Here is an 18,736-nt window from a genome sequence, read left to right as displayed (position 1 = left end):
AGTTTTTATTGGAATTAACCTTAAAGCATCCCGAAAAGGTTTACGATGAAGCAGCGTGCACGATAGACGTGGCGTTATTTGTTTTGCCCCACATGTGGATAAAATGCAACCTTCTCATTAGTTTTTGAACAATCAGGAGGGACTTTACCAGTTGCTCTGGTGAAAACGTATTTACTTACCGTATATGAGCTGAATTTTACTAACTTTTTGTCTTTTCTTTGTCCACAGATTACGCTATCTCCTTAGACAATTAAATAGAGGCGAAATATCAGCAGAAACACTACAAAAAAACCTACAGTATGCGGCCAGAGTGCTCGAAGCTGTGTACATAGATGAAACCAAGTACGTATAACTTCGCTTTTTTTTCTTTTAATTGTTATAGGCATACATTTTGAACTACTGTGCCCTGAAAAGTCTAAGAACAAGGAATAATGTATATTTTTTTACATTACTTAAGGGTAGTACATTATTACTGCAAACGTGCAAGGTATATCATGTACGAGACCTAAGTCCATTGAGTCGATGTATGGCGCATGGCACACTGCATACAATTCGCACGTCTCTCCGATGTTAGAGCTAAACAACGCTATGCGCGTATTATAGCGACGTGCAAATCGGGTGCAGTGTGCCATTCGCCTATCAATTAGATATTTTTATTAAATCTGGTTCGTCAAAAAGCATAAATTGCAACCATGTGGATGGTTTATTTATAGAAACCTAAGCCACACAAATCAAAGGATATTTACAGGGCACAGTAATAAAACCATAGTTATAAATTGAGAATCCCTCTCATAATTTTTATGTTTCAGATTTGTAGCCGTCTACATATATAAAACATCGATATGCTAACAATGCTATTTATATATGTACATTTCAATCTCATTCACACTGTCACGCCAATTCCATTTACCTTATGATATTCGACGTAGAAAATGTCTGAACATTTTTATTCTTTTGATATCTGCTTGATTCTATCGAGCCTAATACTTGGAGGATTTAACAACTGGAGTCGGTTTTAAGAGCTTAGAGCTCTGTCGAAAACCTCGACCAATGGTCATATGTATTGTATTGTATGGACTAATGTTTATCTGACATGGCTATTTGTACGGTACAAATTGCCATACATTTGAGCCCCTCCCCGCTAAAGTCGGCAGACTGTTTTGTATACAATAGGGAGTCTTCTGCCGCCAGAATGCAGCGCGCTCTTAAACCATAGAGTAACTTATACATACTGTGCCTTAAACTGTTTTTGGACAAGTTTTCACAGATAATAAAATATGACATTGATGCATCAAGGCGATTTATTTAGTTATCTGCCTCTTCATCGCTCGAATATGGTGGAGAGGTTAGATAACGAAATTTCGATTATCTTGTTTCGCGGTAGACCCTCAGATTGTGATGGATTGTGGTAGTGGCGCCCCCTACGCGGAGTTTCGCGTAACATTCCCTATTACTCGTACTGACAAAGCGTCTCCAGTTGTTAAATCCTCCGAGAGCCTATACTCATACCACCTACAATCTTTTGTCGATGGAATGCCCAATATTCCCATTTTATATGGAGAACGGTAGCCTTCTGGCATCTTTGGATCGCAAGCGCGAGCGAAAATAATTGGGAACAGAACCCGTCCCGCCATCAATAGATTTTTGCGAAGTCTTTTTAAAATATTCGTATTGTTGAAGATATTCTTGTGCGACCTCGAGATTGAATAGTATTGTAAAACGAAACAGATATCTTATTTGAGTTTACAACTTGCGAATAATCCAAATAGGTACACATTGATAACAAGATATACAGTTGTATTTTTGATACGACCGCATAACTTATTTAAGGCTTTAATGAACACACTTTCATAGGTTTTATAAAAAACAGGCGACTTTTATTTTTCCATATAAATTAATTCAACAAGCAATGTATCACTACTTTGTTTTAACTCAAAACGTCACATTTAATGACGCGGCGTCACAATTGTCACAAGTGCCTATGACGTATGAAACACATTGCCGCTCGAAAAAAAATCTAAAAATTAATTATGCTCTGGTATTTGAGACTGAATTGAAAAAAATCTTTCAGAATCGTTTTATAGCACTAAAACCTACGCCTATTTTACTTTTACAGTTATAACAAAGATACACATTGTATACAAATTGCGACTATATTCGCATGGCTGGCCTAGTGACTTGAGGTTTCTCCTATTTTCTCGAATTTTAGGACATTTATTTGTATCAAATATTTGGTTTTTAAAGTATGTATAGTTTTTATTCAATTAAATAGGTAAGTATACATAGATGCATCTGACCTATACCTGGGGCCCTAGCCAATATGATAATAGTTTGCGCTACAACAACAAATTTTGAAATTAAAGTAAAAATGGAAAAATTAAATTAAATACACCTCTGATAGGACTCGAACCTGTGACCATTGGATCACCGGTCCAGTCGCTTATAAGCAATCTGTAATAACGCTCGGTCAGTAAAATTACGATAGTGTTTCGTTGTCATAGGACGATTGTCATCTTGGCTAGGTCCCCTGAGATAGCCTCCGCCCCGCAACGAGCGTGTGTAATAAAAGGATTGGTTCTGAAACGTCAGTGGCATGGAATGAAAAAAATTCAAATGTTTGAAAAATACTATGATATTTAAGTACCCTATATTTATAAAACTTAATATGCCCCAGTAGATAAACTCTCTGCCATGTCCCTTTCTCACAAATGCAAACGTCAAAATGAAAAAAAAAGACAAACAAATTAATGATATATTTGAGGTTTTTAAAAAAAACCTACGTTTATTTAGGATCGGTTGCACCAAACTGTCAGTCACCATTAAGAGGGAGTATACCACGTGATCGAAGTAGTGGTAGTAGTAAACTCTTTATTGTATAAAAATACATATTAAAAGTAACATATAATTAGTAAGAAGTTGAGGGATCTCGTCCAGTTAACCTTTGAGTAGATGAGAGAAGCGTAGAAGCAAATGCAGCAAAATGTACAACAAGGTACCAGAAAGACAAAGGATATAAATACATACATAATTTATAGGATAAACGTGTATTACAACAAAAAGGAATGGGAAAAATACACCTTAAAAATTGGAAAGAAGTAGAAAAATATAATATAATTTTCATATTTGCAGAACAGCCAGACCTATAAACGTAAAGTATATATTATTATGCTGAAGCGATCAATATCAAAATTAAAGTGATTTGTTAAGATTTATTTAGTGAAAACCGTTTTCTCCCGAAATGGAATTTCATAGGAAAATTACCATCAATTCGTTATATTCAAAAAGCTATACTTCCCTCTTAAAGCGATCGCTAAATTTTATTGTTTCAAAGTTCCATAGTAAACTGCCGCGGCGCGCCCGGTGACGTTGATCAGTCTGTCAAGTGCGGTTGGTTCAACTGGCACTTAGACGTGAAAACGAAGGCGATGTGGTGAAAAATAAGCCCTAGGCGGTAAGTTGTTCGTAAACCACACGTTCATGATACAGGCTGTTCTAAAACCAGCGATATAATAGCTTACGCGGCGCGGCATCTTCCATATCCGACGTAAAGTGCTTCCTCCGTATTGTACAGTCGCCTGCAATAAATATGTGGCTCTTCGAAGGCCGCAAAAATATGTGACACGCTCTTTTGGCTCAACAAGTAAGATCGTATCAGATATTTTTGCGGCGTTGGTTGTGTAACATATTATTGCAGTTCAGCCACCTGCAGGGCTGCAGACGTTTTCGCACTAGTACATTACTATAGAGGCCGAGAAACAAAGGGTTGCAGGCCAAGTAAATATAGCTAGGGATACGCCGCCGGCAACCTCGTTTCTCGCCGAGATTCGTGTAGTGTGTTTCTCAAACTTGCGATGAAAAAAAAATGTAGTAATTTTTTTATTCGTAGGTTTACATAGCTAAAAGCAAATTACGAATCTACTACTATTTGATAGTTGAATGCCATGTCGTTGTGTCAGAATTTGACATTTTTAAATACAATCAGGTTTCTTTACAGGCCTAGGTGTGTAAGGCTGTATGAAATTTCTTTACATATCTTCACTCATCGCACCGGATGCATAGTATTTCCGGAGCTAATTTGTAGTGTCATATCAACATTTCATTCCAAGTTTGAGAAAAATAAGTTTATTTTAGAATTTTTGAAGTGGGTAATTGTTTTAAAGAATTCTATTCATGGACATGAACTATCGTCCGTTCGAACTTTTTAGTTTGTCCAACTTTTCCGGTGAAATTTAATGGGGGAAAAATACATTTCATACGATTCGCAGACGACATCGCAGCATTTGTAGAATCTTCAGCTAATATAATAATGGTAACAATGGACACAGTATTTAAGGAATTAGGCTTAAAAATAAACATAAAGAAAACTAAAACTATTACAACTACAAAACGCAAAACTAATCATCCTCCAATTGTTCTCAACAACACCCCAATTCAGCAAGTAAAAAGTTCTAAATATTTAGGCAGCATAATTACCAGGGATTCTAGGTGCACACCGGACATCGTTGCAGGGATTGCTATGGCAAAAAAAGCTTTCAACCAGAAGAGACAATTGTTGAAATCCCGTCTGTCATGCAGAAACAAGAAACTGCTGATAAAGGTGTACATCTAGAGTATAGCCCTCTATGGAAGTGAAACGTGGACAATTACCCTAAGAGACAGGAAGAGAATGGAAGCATTTGAAATGTGGTGCTGGAGACGAATGGAAGGCATTAGTTGGAGAGACAAGATAAAGAATGAAGAGGTGCTACAAACAGTGAGTGAAAGAAGAGCTATTCTACACACTATAGAAAACAGACGCGGAAAAATGATTGGACATCTAATACGACACGATCACTTCCTTAAAACTATCCTGGAGGGGCGGATAGCACGCAAGCGAGGTAGAGGAAAACCCAGACGCAGTTACGTAGACCAAGCGAAAGAAAAAGTAGGGGCCGTGTCGTATCAAAAAGTCAAAGAGTTGGCGCAAGATAGGAAAAGCTGGAAGATACTCCACCGACAAGAGAATAACTCTTAAGTTCATGATGATGAACTTTTCCGATCCCACTTTTCACGTAAAGTTTTGTGACAAAAATACACTTTTTTGTTACGGCTACTTTTAGCCTGCACTGTTCAAACTTTGGGTGTCGTAGAAGTTTATTAGTATTAAGTAAGTTTTTTACGTTACAAACTACTCAGTGTACAGAAACAAAAGTTTACGGAAATTGGTCTTCGAGCAACTTTTAACATTGAATTCTGTAATGCTGTGCTGACCAATCCTGAGTTTAATCTGAGCAAGAAAAATTACCTCATAAGTCTTATAAAGCATGTATAGCATGTATTATCCTTAATTACCTTATTATTGAGCGGCATAATCGCTATGCGACTAAGCTCCTAAGATTACGAATAAAAAAATAAATCACTTAGCAGAGCTACTTCACCCTTTCTTTGAGGCTCAGAAAACTTTATTGAACGCTGGACCAATAAGTAAATATTGACGCTATGAACAGTCGCGCGTCGTTACATACCGACATAAATTTTTTGAATATGGTCAGTGTCAGGTATCAACTGTCAGGCTGGCGAAATAGACGATTGGGACGTAAAAAGTCATATCATGTATCTTTTTTATTAATACTAAGCATAAACATTGCATGCATATAAAAAATCTTGATACATTTGCTAGACAAATGCAGGTTAGATTTGTCACAATAAAGATTCACATTATAAGTAGAAGTAGAACGGTAGACGAAACGGTTATTGGATACAGTTTATTTAGATATTGTTATTGAAACGAAGTTCCTTATCGAACGGTTGGCGGATGGGGACCAAGAAAAAAAGAGTATGATTTTTCCGTCACGGCCCTCTTTTGTTTAATTAATTTTTAAAAAGCAGAAACGTCTGCGAACGATGCTATTAAGCTTAGAATAAATTTAAAAGTGGAAAAATTACTGCCTTGGGTGAGACTTGAACTCATGGCCACTGCACCGATACTCCAGCGCTCTGCCATCTGAGCCACCAAGACCTCATCCATAGGCAGCAAATTTTCCCACCATATGGGTCTAGGGGACCCTAGCGACATCTACCGTAAGAACATTATACTTCTTAGAAGCTTAATAGCAACTAGCTTAGAAACAGGTGGTGACAGCCACGATCCGGGTTCGATCCCCGGACGTGTATGCAGATATTTATTTTCTTTTGCACTTGTATTTTATATTTTGGATTAACTAAGCTCGAGCTTAGCGTATCAGTTCCAGCTTGTTTCTCACGTTTAGTTGTTCTCCCTGCCTGTAAGTCGCATTATGAACTGATTTATAAAATTTTGTGAGCAGTTTCAATAACTATTATTTTATAGATTATGTTTTTTTTTATTAATACGTAATATATACTACGTTTATCAATAATAATGTACTTCGTTCCAACCGAGTATTCCACGATGTACACAATTTTTTATAACCTTATTAATTTATTGGTACTTTAAATTGAACCACGCGTCTTTAAACTCGCATTTATTTATGTTGACTGTACTGTAGGAAATCATTTTATCCAGTACGCCACAGCTTCGTCGGTCGCGGTATCCTTTCACGTCTAGATCTAGATCTATTTTCAGACTTCACCAGACCTTACGTTTGGCACAAGATTTATTGCTATGAGACCTACATTCAAACAAAAACCAGATTAGTTTGTTGTACGTTTGTATCTATATTTTTAACTAGTACATAGAGTAATTCATTAAAAAAGACTTTAAAAAGATTTCAGCTTGGGAATATTTATGAATTCTAGTTAATGTTGTCGCAGCAGAAATGATAATATTAATAAATTAAAAAAGAACGGGACGATAATTTACATACAGGTAGCAATAATGTATCGGCGAACGGTACGTGCATCGAAATTTTCTTCGTTGTCTTGTTTTTCCCCCAAAAAATGTGACGGAGTGGAGCTTTTTGTATGAGATTTTGTTTTAAAAATTTCTCATGTAAAATATAATGTACAGTACAAGGGTGACAGAGTGGTTAAGGAGTGGTTCAGAAAAAAAGTAGCAGCACATTATGTGGATTTTTCATTTTATTTAGTGATAATTTTTAAGTACAGTTTTTTTGTGTAGTAGAACATTGTTGTAGAGTTTTTTTTGTATTTTTGTATCCGTACGTACTATTTACAATTAAATACAATCGTATTAAAAATAAAAGGGCGAATTGAAGTGTTCGCCTTATTATATTATATGTCTCCTAAGACTTTTTGAACAGCGTCTTCTGAGAGAATTTATAAGGTGTTTCTTATAAACATGGTTTTTTCTTTAAGTTTGATAAGCTACTTAATACATTATTAAATTATCTTATGTTCGATATTGCACTTTTTATATTTGACTTCACTTAGGTAGGTAGTAGAGGTAGTTACATGGAATTTCCATTTTTGTGTATTTACGATTTTTACAGAAATTTGTCTCCCATAGAAAAACCTCTGTCAAGAGGTTAGGTTGGAGAGACTTCCTGACTACTATAATTTACTCGTAATACGATATTCTTAAAAGTATACAACTAGTTGTGAAAATTGAAATTCAGTTGTAGCATTGTGGAAAACGCCAGGTGAAGATTGTCAAATTGTGTTTTTGAAAAAGTTACGAAGTACATTGCAATTAAAATGAGAAAACCCAAACAATCTGACATTTTCTCAATATGATTTTCTTAATTAGTAAAAAATAAAAATATATATTAGATAATTCACTGCCACGTTTTTACTGAACTACTCTTTATATCATATCATTTATAATGTTTTAAAAATAAGAAATTTATTCAGGGACCATCATCATTCATCATTTATCATTTATTAAATGCCAACCATGGTATTACAAGGTGTTTATATATAATAATAACATCTTGAAGTACAGCATGGACCCTCAGAAACAATATAAAGAAAATAACGTTGACCCACGTATTAGCTTCTGTATTCATATTACTACGGCGTAGAGCCTCTACATCTACAAGCTACGGCGCGGCGTAGAGATTCCATACGGTGCCAGGAGGCAATCAAATTGGGACATTCCATGACCTGTCCCGTACCAACGATTTTTACTTCGTATATTACGCAACATTTAAATTCGATGATTGGTTATTTTACTGGGCATTTTTTACATCCATTGTAACAGAAAAAAGCTCCTATAGGTACCTGAAAATTTGCGTTTGTCGAACAACATCTTAGAATTTTTCTATTCAAAATTGCATTTTAATGTCAAATGATATCAAAATGATGTTATTTAGTTTATCATTCGCTCGTGCGTCTTGCTCGCGTTTGTGCGGACAAGTGTGAGCGAAATGCACACGTGTATGATAACAAAATTACACCATTTAAATGTCATTTTTACGTCAAAATGTGAGTTCGAATTGGCCTCCATTTGTTTCTGAATATACGACACTATATCGCGTTATAAAGTATGTAGTGCTAAAATTTAGTTTTATGTAGGTATTCTTAATTTCGTTGACACCTGAAAAATGTTACGTGAACAGTTTGTGTACTATGTTTTACAGAAAAAAACTAAAAAAAAAAATACTTTCATTATTCAATAATGGCAATTTTATCTTAACTAATGGACACTAGTAAATGCTAATAATTACTGAATCCCTTTAACGTCATATAAAAGCGTCCATTAAAAACTAATATCTAATTCAGGGCTTTCAATATTAAGTTTCGAAAAGAAAAAGGCAGAAAGATGGTTCGTACTAAAAGATAAACAAAAGAATTCCGTGGTTCGAAAAGAGAATAAATCAACTGCTTACTTTTATTTGGCCTTATAACTATTTTCCATCATTACGAATTTTGAACTCTGTGTGTTACAGTTTAAGATTGCTTTTAAATTGTCAAGGGTAGTGAGATACGGTGGAAAAAAGGCAATTAGTTGAAATTGGAGTGGGAAATGGTAATCAAAGCCGATACTGAAGTAAATAAATGAGCCTGGTTGTTTGCCTGATTAGCAATGGCCTTGGTAAGTTCAATGCCAGGTTGCCAACACAATTTGTTAAATGGACACTGTGATTCATGTTTGGAACAGGTATTTAATTGGCTATCAGACGAAAATGTGAAGGTTATTTAATGGGCTATTGATAAGTATTTTTTTGTTTCCATAAAAGTCTTTAGTCCTCCAAATACAGTACATTGAATCACAAACTTAAATATGCTTCTTCAGCAATTTCATTTCTGTAGTAATTAGTACTTTTCAGATAGTCATTTTTTGTTATCAATTTGTAATAGCTCCTCTACACGATGGCCCAGCGCGGGACCAGCGAGATGGCCATGCGATGGTTGAGAGCACGCACTATGGAATGGGCCATGTGTAGATGCGTACGCACCATCGGTGGCCCACTACCTTTGATCTGCGGATGCAAAATCGACACCGTGGCCATCCCATCTCCATTCCGTCACGCAATAAGCCATCCGACACCACTACCCTCTGGCCAATCATAGCGGGCCAGTGTGATGGCCCATCGTGTAGAGGAGCCATAATGGATATGATCTGTTAGCTATGAAAAGTGAAATTTGTGGTGAATGGATGATTGATTGTGGTTAATTGGTAATTTCATTAGTGAGAAACAGAAGAAATGCGATTTCCTTTCTGTCAGGCAAAATTAACTTAAGTAGAGTAGAGTAGAGAGTAGTATAGTACTTGCGCTAAACAATATTTGCTGTATTTATAAGTACAGTGTATAAATTAAATATCGACAAACCTTTAAACGGTGCTAAGAAGTTTAGAAGTATAATATATAATAACTTAATATACTAAAATAATAACTTTTGTTAATGAAAGAAAGAAGAAACAAAGAAAAATCATTTATTAGCACTACAACATAACCTTATAAACTAACTAGAAATATTTACACAAAAATAAGAGTTGCGCTAAATGGTCCTCACTCAGCTTGGTGGTACGATATGAGCTACATGGCACACCGCAATGCTAATTTTCAGTAAGGTCCAGAAGATAAATAAATAAATAAATATTATAGGACATTCTTACACAAATTGACTAAGTCCCACAGTAAGCTCAATAAGGCTTGTGTTGAGGGTACATAGACAACGATATATATAATTATTTATAAATACTTAAATACATAGAAAACACCCATGACTCAGAAACAAATATCCATGCTCATCACACGAATAAATGCCCTTACCAGGATTTGAACCCGGGACCATCGGCTTCGTAGGCAGGGTCACTACCCACTAGGCCAAACTGGTCGTCAATATATAGTAGATGGACTAGGTAGCGCTCAGTAAATAGATTATGGACACAATGTACAAAAGTAAGTAAAACTTGATTAAAATAAAAAATAGAATAAAATAAAATAAAATTAGCCTATAAGTCGTCTGGATGTTTATGAATGTTTATGCGATCGGTGTCTGTGTATGTGTGTGTGTACACGGTTGCCTAAATGTTGCATTTTTGCTTAGCCAGTATAAATTATTATTTTAAAGGTGAATACGGTATCAATGAAAATATTAACCAACTTTTTATTATGTCTCTTAATGTTTGCAGTACATTGCTGCTCGACAAATTGTTATAGCAAATGATGGGGTCATATGTAAGTGTAACTAAAAAAACTTCTTAATTCATGATTACACGGGTAAATTCTATGTCTGGTTTGATTTATTGCCCGTATTAAATAAATAAATATATTATTTATATTATTTTGAATATAGTTTTCAACCTAAGCGAAAATTCTTCTTTTATAAAAAGTAAGGATTTGGCACCTTGTGAAAAATAACAAGCGCTGAATTTGCCCTCTGTTCGTGGAAAAATTTGACCTTCTATTAGCAAATTTGCTGCGTTAGCCTCAAACTTAGAAGAAAAAGCAATTTTCCCACCTCCATTTCGTGATATTTTTAACCTTCTTATTTCGAGTTATATCGATAAACGTCAAAAGGAAACATCAAGCTCAACCTTCTTTGTACACGTTACGTGGATACACAATTTGACAACCGGCTTAATAGGTAAAATATTTGATAATTTACCTCACGAGAGCTTAATAAGGATTTTGCGTACCTAATGCACACATTGGCCTCTCTCTCATACACGGTGCGAGTGAACGAAATGAAAATCGAAATTAGAATTTATAATTGTGAACAACAATTTGTGTTCGTGTTACGTTGAAGTGGGGTATTACAGGAAGTTATTATATATTTAGATTACCATCGCTCGACAAAGTTATTATAAACTCAATAAAATGTAGGTATAGAAAAATAAAATGATCAGGAAGACATCCTAGTCTACTCGACAAGTTCAAAATGGTAAAAAATTGAATTTTGATTGATGTATACAAAAATGTATTCGAAATGTTTATTAGCACACAAAAAATTTCAAAAGTTGTAGACAAATAACATGGAAAAATAGCCATTTCCTTTTTCGCTAATATCTCAAAAAACACTACCTACTACTACTATACTTATACTATACTTACTTTTGTTATACTTAGGAAATCTTAAAAAAAAAACTAAACAAAATTATTAAAAAAAAATAATAAAATTTTATTACAGACGATGAAAGGGTCTAGCAAGCTAAGCTAAGAAGATTGGCCCCCGCAAGGGATTTGGTTGTAATTTAAGGTGCAGTAGTGGCAGGTCCTAAGAACACTGTATGCGTAATATCAGCCTTCGATCTTCTTTTGTTTCAGATTTATCCACGAAAATGTCAAAAAATCAAGGTAATTTTTAAACTGTTATTGCAGCTTAACCAAGCAAGGGATAGCAACCAAATAAATTCAGAATTAAGGAACATAAAATGGGGTGCATAATGCATATTTTTACAGACATTTATTTCCTTGAACTTGGATAAAAAAAAAATGTTTTTTTTTTTCTGCTCCATTTTTTTGCCACTTCTCGCGGAGACACAACTATCAAAAAAATTACTTGAAAAGCCACAATTGTTAACTACGTGTCCATTTAAAAACATTTTGAAAAATAACGGTGCGTCATGTCAAAAAAAAAAAACAATTACGAAGATATGTTTACTATATCATATTATATCAATAGAGTAGTACCTACTCGTACTACCTAGTGGCAAATGTGTCTGTAGTATAACTTCCTCTTTCGTTCATTATGAAATAATTAATTGACACATTTTCTAGCTATTTCTTATGAAATTTTAATAATGTCTGAAAGAAGGTGTAAATGTTGTAATATATATTTACGCAAAACAAATGGAACTAAAAAAGTGATAAAGAACGCTGCAAAAATTGATTGGTTTAGGTATTAATAATTTTTTTTTTTAATTTATGCAAATAAGAAACGAAGTGGGTACATAAAAGTATTGGATGTAAAGTCATTGACAAAAACATTTTTTATTACCATTTCATATTAACAAATAACTCGGTACAGCAAACAGAACAATACAATTCTTCCATTTTTACAGAGTCATACTCTTCATCGTCCCAAGTACCTATAACTAAATTCGATTCTACAATATTCACATTTTCTCTTCGTTTCTTATTTGCATAAATTAAAAAATAAAATTAATAATACCTAAAGCAATCAATTTTTGCAGCGTTCTTTATCACTTTTTTAGTTCCATTTGTTTTGCGTAAACATATATTACAACATTTACACCTTCATTCAGACATTATTAAAATTGCATAAGAAATAGCTAGAAAATGTGTCAATTAATTATTTCATAATGAACGAAAGAGGAAGTTATACTACAGACACATTTGCCACTAGGTAGTAGGTACTACTATATTGATATAATATGATGTAGTAAACTTATGTTCGTAATTTTTTTTTTTTTAGTATCACGCACCATGATTTTTCAAAATGTTTTTAAATGGTTACATAGTTAACAATTGAATTGAATTGAAATAAATAAATATTATACGACATTATTACACAAATTGACTAAGTCCCACAGTAAGCTTATCACGTAATTTTTTTGATAGTTGTGACTCCGCGAAATCTGGCAAAAAAATGGAGCAGAAAAAAATTACATTATTTTTTTCATCCAAGTTCAAGGAAATGAATGTCTGTAAAAATATGCATTATGAACCCCATTTTATGCTCCTTAATTCTGAATTTATTTGGGTGCTCTCACTTGCTTGGTTTAGCTGCGATAACAGTTTAAAAATTACCTTGACTTTTTGACATTTTCGTGGATAAGTCTGAAACAAAAGAATATCGAAGGCTGATATTACGCATACAGTGTTCTTAGGACCTGCCACTACTGCACCTCAAATTAGAACCAAATCCCTTGCGGGGGCCAATGTTCTTAGCTTAGCTTGCTAGACCCTTTTCAATCAAAAAGTCTTTACTTGCAGAACTGTATCTCCATTATTTATACTTTTCATTCAACGCTAAACAGGTCTACGCGCGTAATTTTTTTCGTCACATCAGATATTTTTTATAGGCATTAGTTGTCCATTTAAAAAAATTAATAAATGTAAGCATATTTCGAACATGTAAGATAATTTATTGCCGATGGAAAGGAATCTTAAAATTATTTTTTCAATAAGTCGGGCAATTGTTAATTAACAACATTTTCTTTATTGTAAACTAGAAAAATGTTTGTATAATGATCGTATTTTTTTTTGCTACGTAGTGTCCTTCATATAATGCTGAACAAAACCACGTTAAAAAAGTTTTGAAATAATTAATAGTTTGGTTATAATATTGTTTTGTATTTTACAATTTTCTCTTGATTTTTAATTCTTTTGTTAGTTTTCACAATTACTCTAAGATTTATTTTAAACAAATTATTAATTTTATGACTTGATCTTGTTAAGTATGTATATAAGAAGTGCTCCACGAGGCGAGATATTTTTATGCCAAATACTTCAACATTTTTTTAGATTTACAATAAAGGCGAAAGTTCGAGACAAATGTGTTAATTACCGATTGTCTAACTTGTTGAAAAAATAACTTTAAGATAAATTTCTAATAGTGTTACATTCTTTGAGATGTTTAAAATACACCTTTTTTAAATTTTTAAATGTATATCTATTACCTTTAAAATAATATTGAATTTTACGTACTCGCTTTTTCAAGCCATGCACATGTCCGGAAAATGAGGCGCGGAGGGCTATGTTTAGCGTTGAATAAAAAGTATAAATAATGGAGATACAGTTCTACAATTCAGGACTTTTTAATTGGCAATTTCCTTTTCTTTAATAAAAGTATATTGAAATTTCTTAAATATTAATAATTTATGAGATATTGGCGAATAAATCAATATCTTATTTTTTCTGCCTTTTTCGGTATATCATTTTGAAATTTTGTGAGTGCTAAATAACCCTTTGAATACGTTGGTCACTAGATAAGTTTTGCAATAGAGAAATATTATTATTATTTTTATTATTGTTGCATTTATTTACAAGCAACATGGCTCATGAAAGCTTTGAAACATAGTGATTACAATTAAAATACAAACTTAAAATTAATATGAACCAATTAGGTGGCCTATCGCATATATTTTATAAAACTATATTTCCATAGACAATGTTTGGCCGGAAAACATTTACTTTATTTTTAATATTACTTATTTAAAAAAAAGATTTTAACTTTGAACACGTCGGCGTGGACTAAGGACGATTTACGCATATTTTATACATTTTCATTTCATACAAAGTTAAAAAAAAATTAAAAAGAAAGTAAATCTTTTCCAGCCAATCATTGTCTATGGTAATATAATTTTAAAAAGTATATGTGATAGGCCACCCCTTTGCTTCATATTTGTCTATTGCAAAACTTATCTAGTGACCTATGTAAATTTTTCTATACATCATTTAAAATCCAATGAGGTGTCACACGTATTTTAGTATCTCTTTGTCACCATTTTGAACTTTGTCAAGTAGACTATCGGGCACAATAATAAATAATAAATAAATAAATAATAAATAAATTTTATTGGCATTAAGGTAAGTACATTTTAGTGTTGAAGTCCCTGACTTCTGAGCTAGGTAAAAACCTGTGTTACAGAAGTCAAATTTACAAAGTACGTTTAAGTAAGTTTTAAAAGTACAATATTTCCATAGACATTTAAACCTATCATAGCATATGCACAATGCTCTGCTGGCCAGCGATTAATTGTTATTTGTCACTAATAAATCCGCAACACGCACAAAACTAAAACAATCCACGCATCTCCCTCGCACTTCGCGTTGAAATACTTAGTAGGAAAGGAATGAAAGGCACCCATGTCTGTCGAGGAAGTTTAACAGTCCGAAACTGAAATGGTGCCTCTCACCCGAGTTAAACACTCTTCATTTCAATAGCTACGAGCAAAGTAAAATATATATGCATTTAAAAAAAGTGTAAACTTCAGTAGTATTTGTTAGGGATACTTTCAAAACAATTTAGGCAAAAATATCGTTATTTATGGAATGGGGAGTTAATTATCAGAATAGAAATTGTACAACAAATCCATTAAAAAGCAAAATTTAAATTCCTTATCGTAAAAAAACGGACTTAGAAAGTGCAGTGCTCTAGAGCAGAGACGTATCATTTACTGCACAATTTTTTGAACTGCAATATCCCACTTTCAGAGCATGCGTAATGAAAAATTATTTAAATTTGAAATCGGGAATCTGCCACTGGATACCCTGTTTAACCATTAAGGCCCACTTGCACCATTCCACTAACGCGGGGTTAACCGGTTAAACCTGGAGTTACCATGTTTACCAGTATAATTTGACACTAGGTTAACGGTTTAACCCTTTAACCCTGGGTTAGTGGGATGGTGCAAGTAGGGTTAAGTTATTTAAAATGCTTGGTAGGTATATTTATTACTATAACTGTATTTCATTCCTTTATAAAGCTAACGCGGTCATATTGAAACATTTAGGTAAAGTGTACGACTGAATTATAAATCGAGACAATGTATGTAAAGTTATTCTACAGTGCAGAACCTGGATTCCTGACAAGCATTATTATTTATTTATTATTATTTATTATTTATTTATTATTTATTTCCAAAATAGTTGTACAGCATAACAGTATATACTAAGTCACCGCAAAACTACAAACAAATTGAAACAAAAATAAGTTAACTAATAATATTATGTAGGTACAATTACTAATTAGGCATCGACAGTTTCTAGGCAGGTTACCACACTAAGATATAACAACCACATTCAAACAGTTGAAGGACGTATAATTATAATGAGAGAGACGGATTATAATTATAATGCATATTATAGTACTTAACTCAGTCGGATTGTAAGATATTTACAGGTTGGTTATCTAAGAGATGGTAATTAGCTTATTTTGGGTCCAATTCTAGTTACAGTAATTTTTTTAAGCGGAAGACCTCGATATTTAACGTTTAAAAAGTGCTTAGGTTCTTGCGCCTAAGAATATAGCGACATAACATTTTTTTTTTTTCTTATTTTGAATCAATAGTCCTCATTATTGTGGGTTGAAATGACCGCAAGGTTATTATTTAAAAAAAACTAGTATGTAAAGTACCAGTCAAATCAATTTCTTTTTTCGAACTATCAAAACGATTTGCCGCTATATATGAAACACAGAATAAGTGACAGTACTTTCCGTTTTATTAAATAGAAATTGTTTCAAAAAATAACCGCGATTTACATCTTACCACCAAGTACAACACTCGACACGTGTTTTGCCTCTCAACGAGACATCATCAGGAGACGGTCATGTTGACAGTCTGGCGTCCGGACGGTATGTGTAAAAATACGCAAGTAAGTATAACGGGTTAGCACTGATTGACTAGCACGTTATTATTTCTCGGATAAGCAAAGTAATATTTTTCATTCAATTAAAATTGGTTTTCCGCAAAGTAACGTCTGATTCTATAATTATTTAAAATTGAGATCATTAAAAATATAAAAAATCAAAACTGCTTATTAACAGATATACAGAAAATAATGTAAATGTACCATTGGTATGTAAATGTACCATTGGTATAAACGAAATGTTTCATGCGAAATATGAATTATTCGTTCCTTATTCGGTTAAACATTCATTCGGTCATATATTGCGGCGAATGAATGCAAATACGTTGTTAAATTAAGACTGAAGTTTAAATTTCAAACGTAATGGTAGCAACTTAATATATGAAAATCATCCGCTTAAAGTATGTTAAGTGTCTCATAATGCAAAAACAACCTTTCAAAAAGTGGCTGTGACATAAACGGACAGTCAGACGGACATGACGAATCTATAAGGGTTCCGTTTTTTGCCATTTGGCTACTACAACCCTAAAAATCGGTCAAGAGCATGTTGGGCCATGCTTAGTGTAGGGTTCCGTAATTGCCATTCTATCAGAATAGGCTAAACGGGCGCTGTTTGTAAGTATCTTGTACATTAGGTACAAGCATAAGGGAGTACCTTCGCAGCACTTTGTACGTCTTTTTACTAAGAATAGAAGACTTTTTGCAATAATTCAAAAACGGCAAGACCGATCATGTTCGCTATAATTTATATTGATTTATTTTTTCATATTTTTGTACCCATGGTTCAAAATTTAGAGGGGACACATTTTTTTTGTTTCCGAGCTATTATTTCCGAAAATATTCACTGGATCAAATAAGGGTTGTTAGAGACCCATATTCCTTTTGAAAGACCTATCCAACCATACCCCACGCCATTGGGTTAGAATGATTTTTTTGTTTTCAAAAAAAAGATTTTAAATGGGAGGTACCCTAATTTTTTTTATTGTTTTTATTTTACCGTTCTGTCACCATGTATCTATACCAAATTGCAGGTTTCTAACACTAACGATCACCGAGCAAAGCCGCGGATGGACAGACAGACGGAAATTGCGAAACTACGAGTATAAAGGTTGACTACGGAACCCTAATAAAAACGAGAATATGCGGATCGTGGCATTAACAGTAAAGTAGGGAAAAAACAAAAAAGGGATATCTGAACTGAATTTTATCACAATAGGTATCTATTGAAAGGCATCCATGGTAGTGCTCTCAGGAATCTCTAAATACAACAGCTGAAGAATTCTAAATTATTTGGGTATTCTAATTATGATAGAATTAAAACCATGTTGTATAAAATGTATGTGAATAATGGAAATGCTTGCTCTAAATCATTTTGACAGAAATTTAGTCATTTGTTAAAAGGTACTGTACCCCTAGTGTAACTTTGATCGACATCATAACGTGACGAACGCGTTTGCGTTAAGTCTCATTTTGTATAGGATTTTGAGTTTACAAAACGTCCCGCTTGGCGCGCTCTTTCTAAATCCAATACAAAATGAGACTAAACGCAAACGCGTACGTCACGTTTCGAAATCGAATTTATTTACACTAGGGGTACTGGACTGACGAATGTTTCTATAAAATTTCGTCAGATAATATTTAAAAATATAAACTCCAAAAATACTTACAGGTTGTTTAGAACAGATCAAACAAAGGTCAATTAGCCTTAATGAGCATTTTATTGACTGAAGTTTTTATAAAAAGTTTAAGCCACTGACATTCTACAGTTGAAATTGTTCAGTTTCCGCAGCACTAATAGATTAAATAAGTATTTTTGGAAAATGTCAAAACGACAATCAATGTAAAGCCTGACCAGTAATATATGATCACGCGCCATATTGCGGAATTTCATTGGAACTAAATTTTTCATACTAAATGACATTGATCATATAGTTCTGGTCGGGCTTTATCATAATATCTTATTTTAGACTACTGTAAAGGTTTGCCACCTTTACAGCCTTTTTAGTCAACAAACGGTGACTGGTAGTTTGTTTATTCGAATATAGAACTGGCTGTCAGATGGAAAGGATGAGCTATGGAGTGTGGAATTAAAA

General features: G+C 33.5%; 1 protein-coding gene across 3 annotated transcripts in view; it reads left to right on the top strand.

Moving 5' to 3' along the window:
* LOC133518075 (dual specificity calcium/calmodulin-dependent 3',5'-cyclic nucleotide phosphodiesterase 1) overlaps positions 1-18,736 on the top strand; it is a 298,642-nt gene that overhangs the window by 238,201 nt on the left and 41,705 nt on the right. For all 3 annotated transcript variants that reach the window (XM_061851645.1, XM_061851647.1, XM_061851648.1), the window contains one exon: positions 229-342. In XM_061851645.1, the coding sequence (XP_061707629.1) occupies positions 229-342 (114 nt within the window). The remainder of the gene's footprint in view (positions 1-228; positions 343-18,736) is intronic.

The sequence above is a fragment of the Cydia pomonella genome, chromosome 5 (assembly GCF_033807575.1).
Source record: "Cydia pomonella isolate Wapato2018A chromosome 5, ilCydPomo1, whole genome shotgun sequence".
NCBI lineage: Eukaryota > Metazoa > Arthropoda > Insecta > Lepidoptera > Tortricidae > Cydia > Cydia pomonella.
Note: the sequence above shows the minus strand (reverse complement) of the source record. Positions and strands in the feature narration are given on the sequence as shown.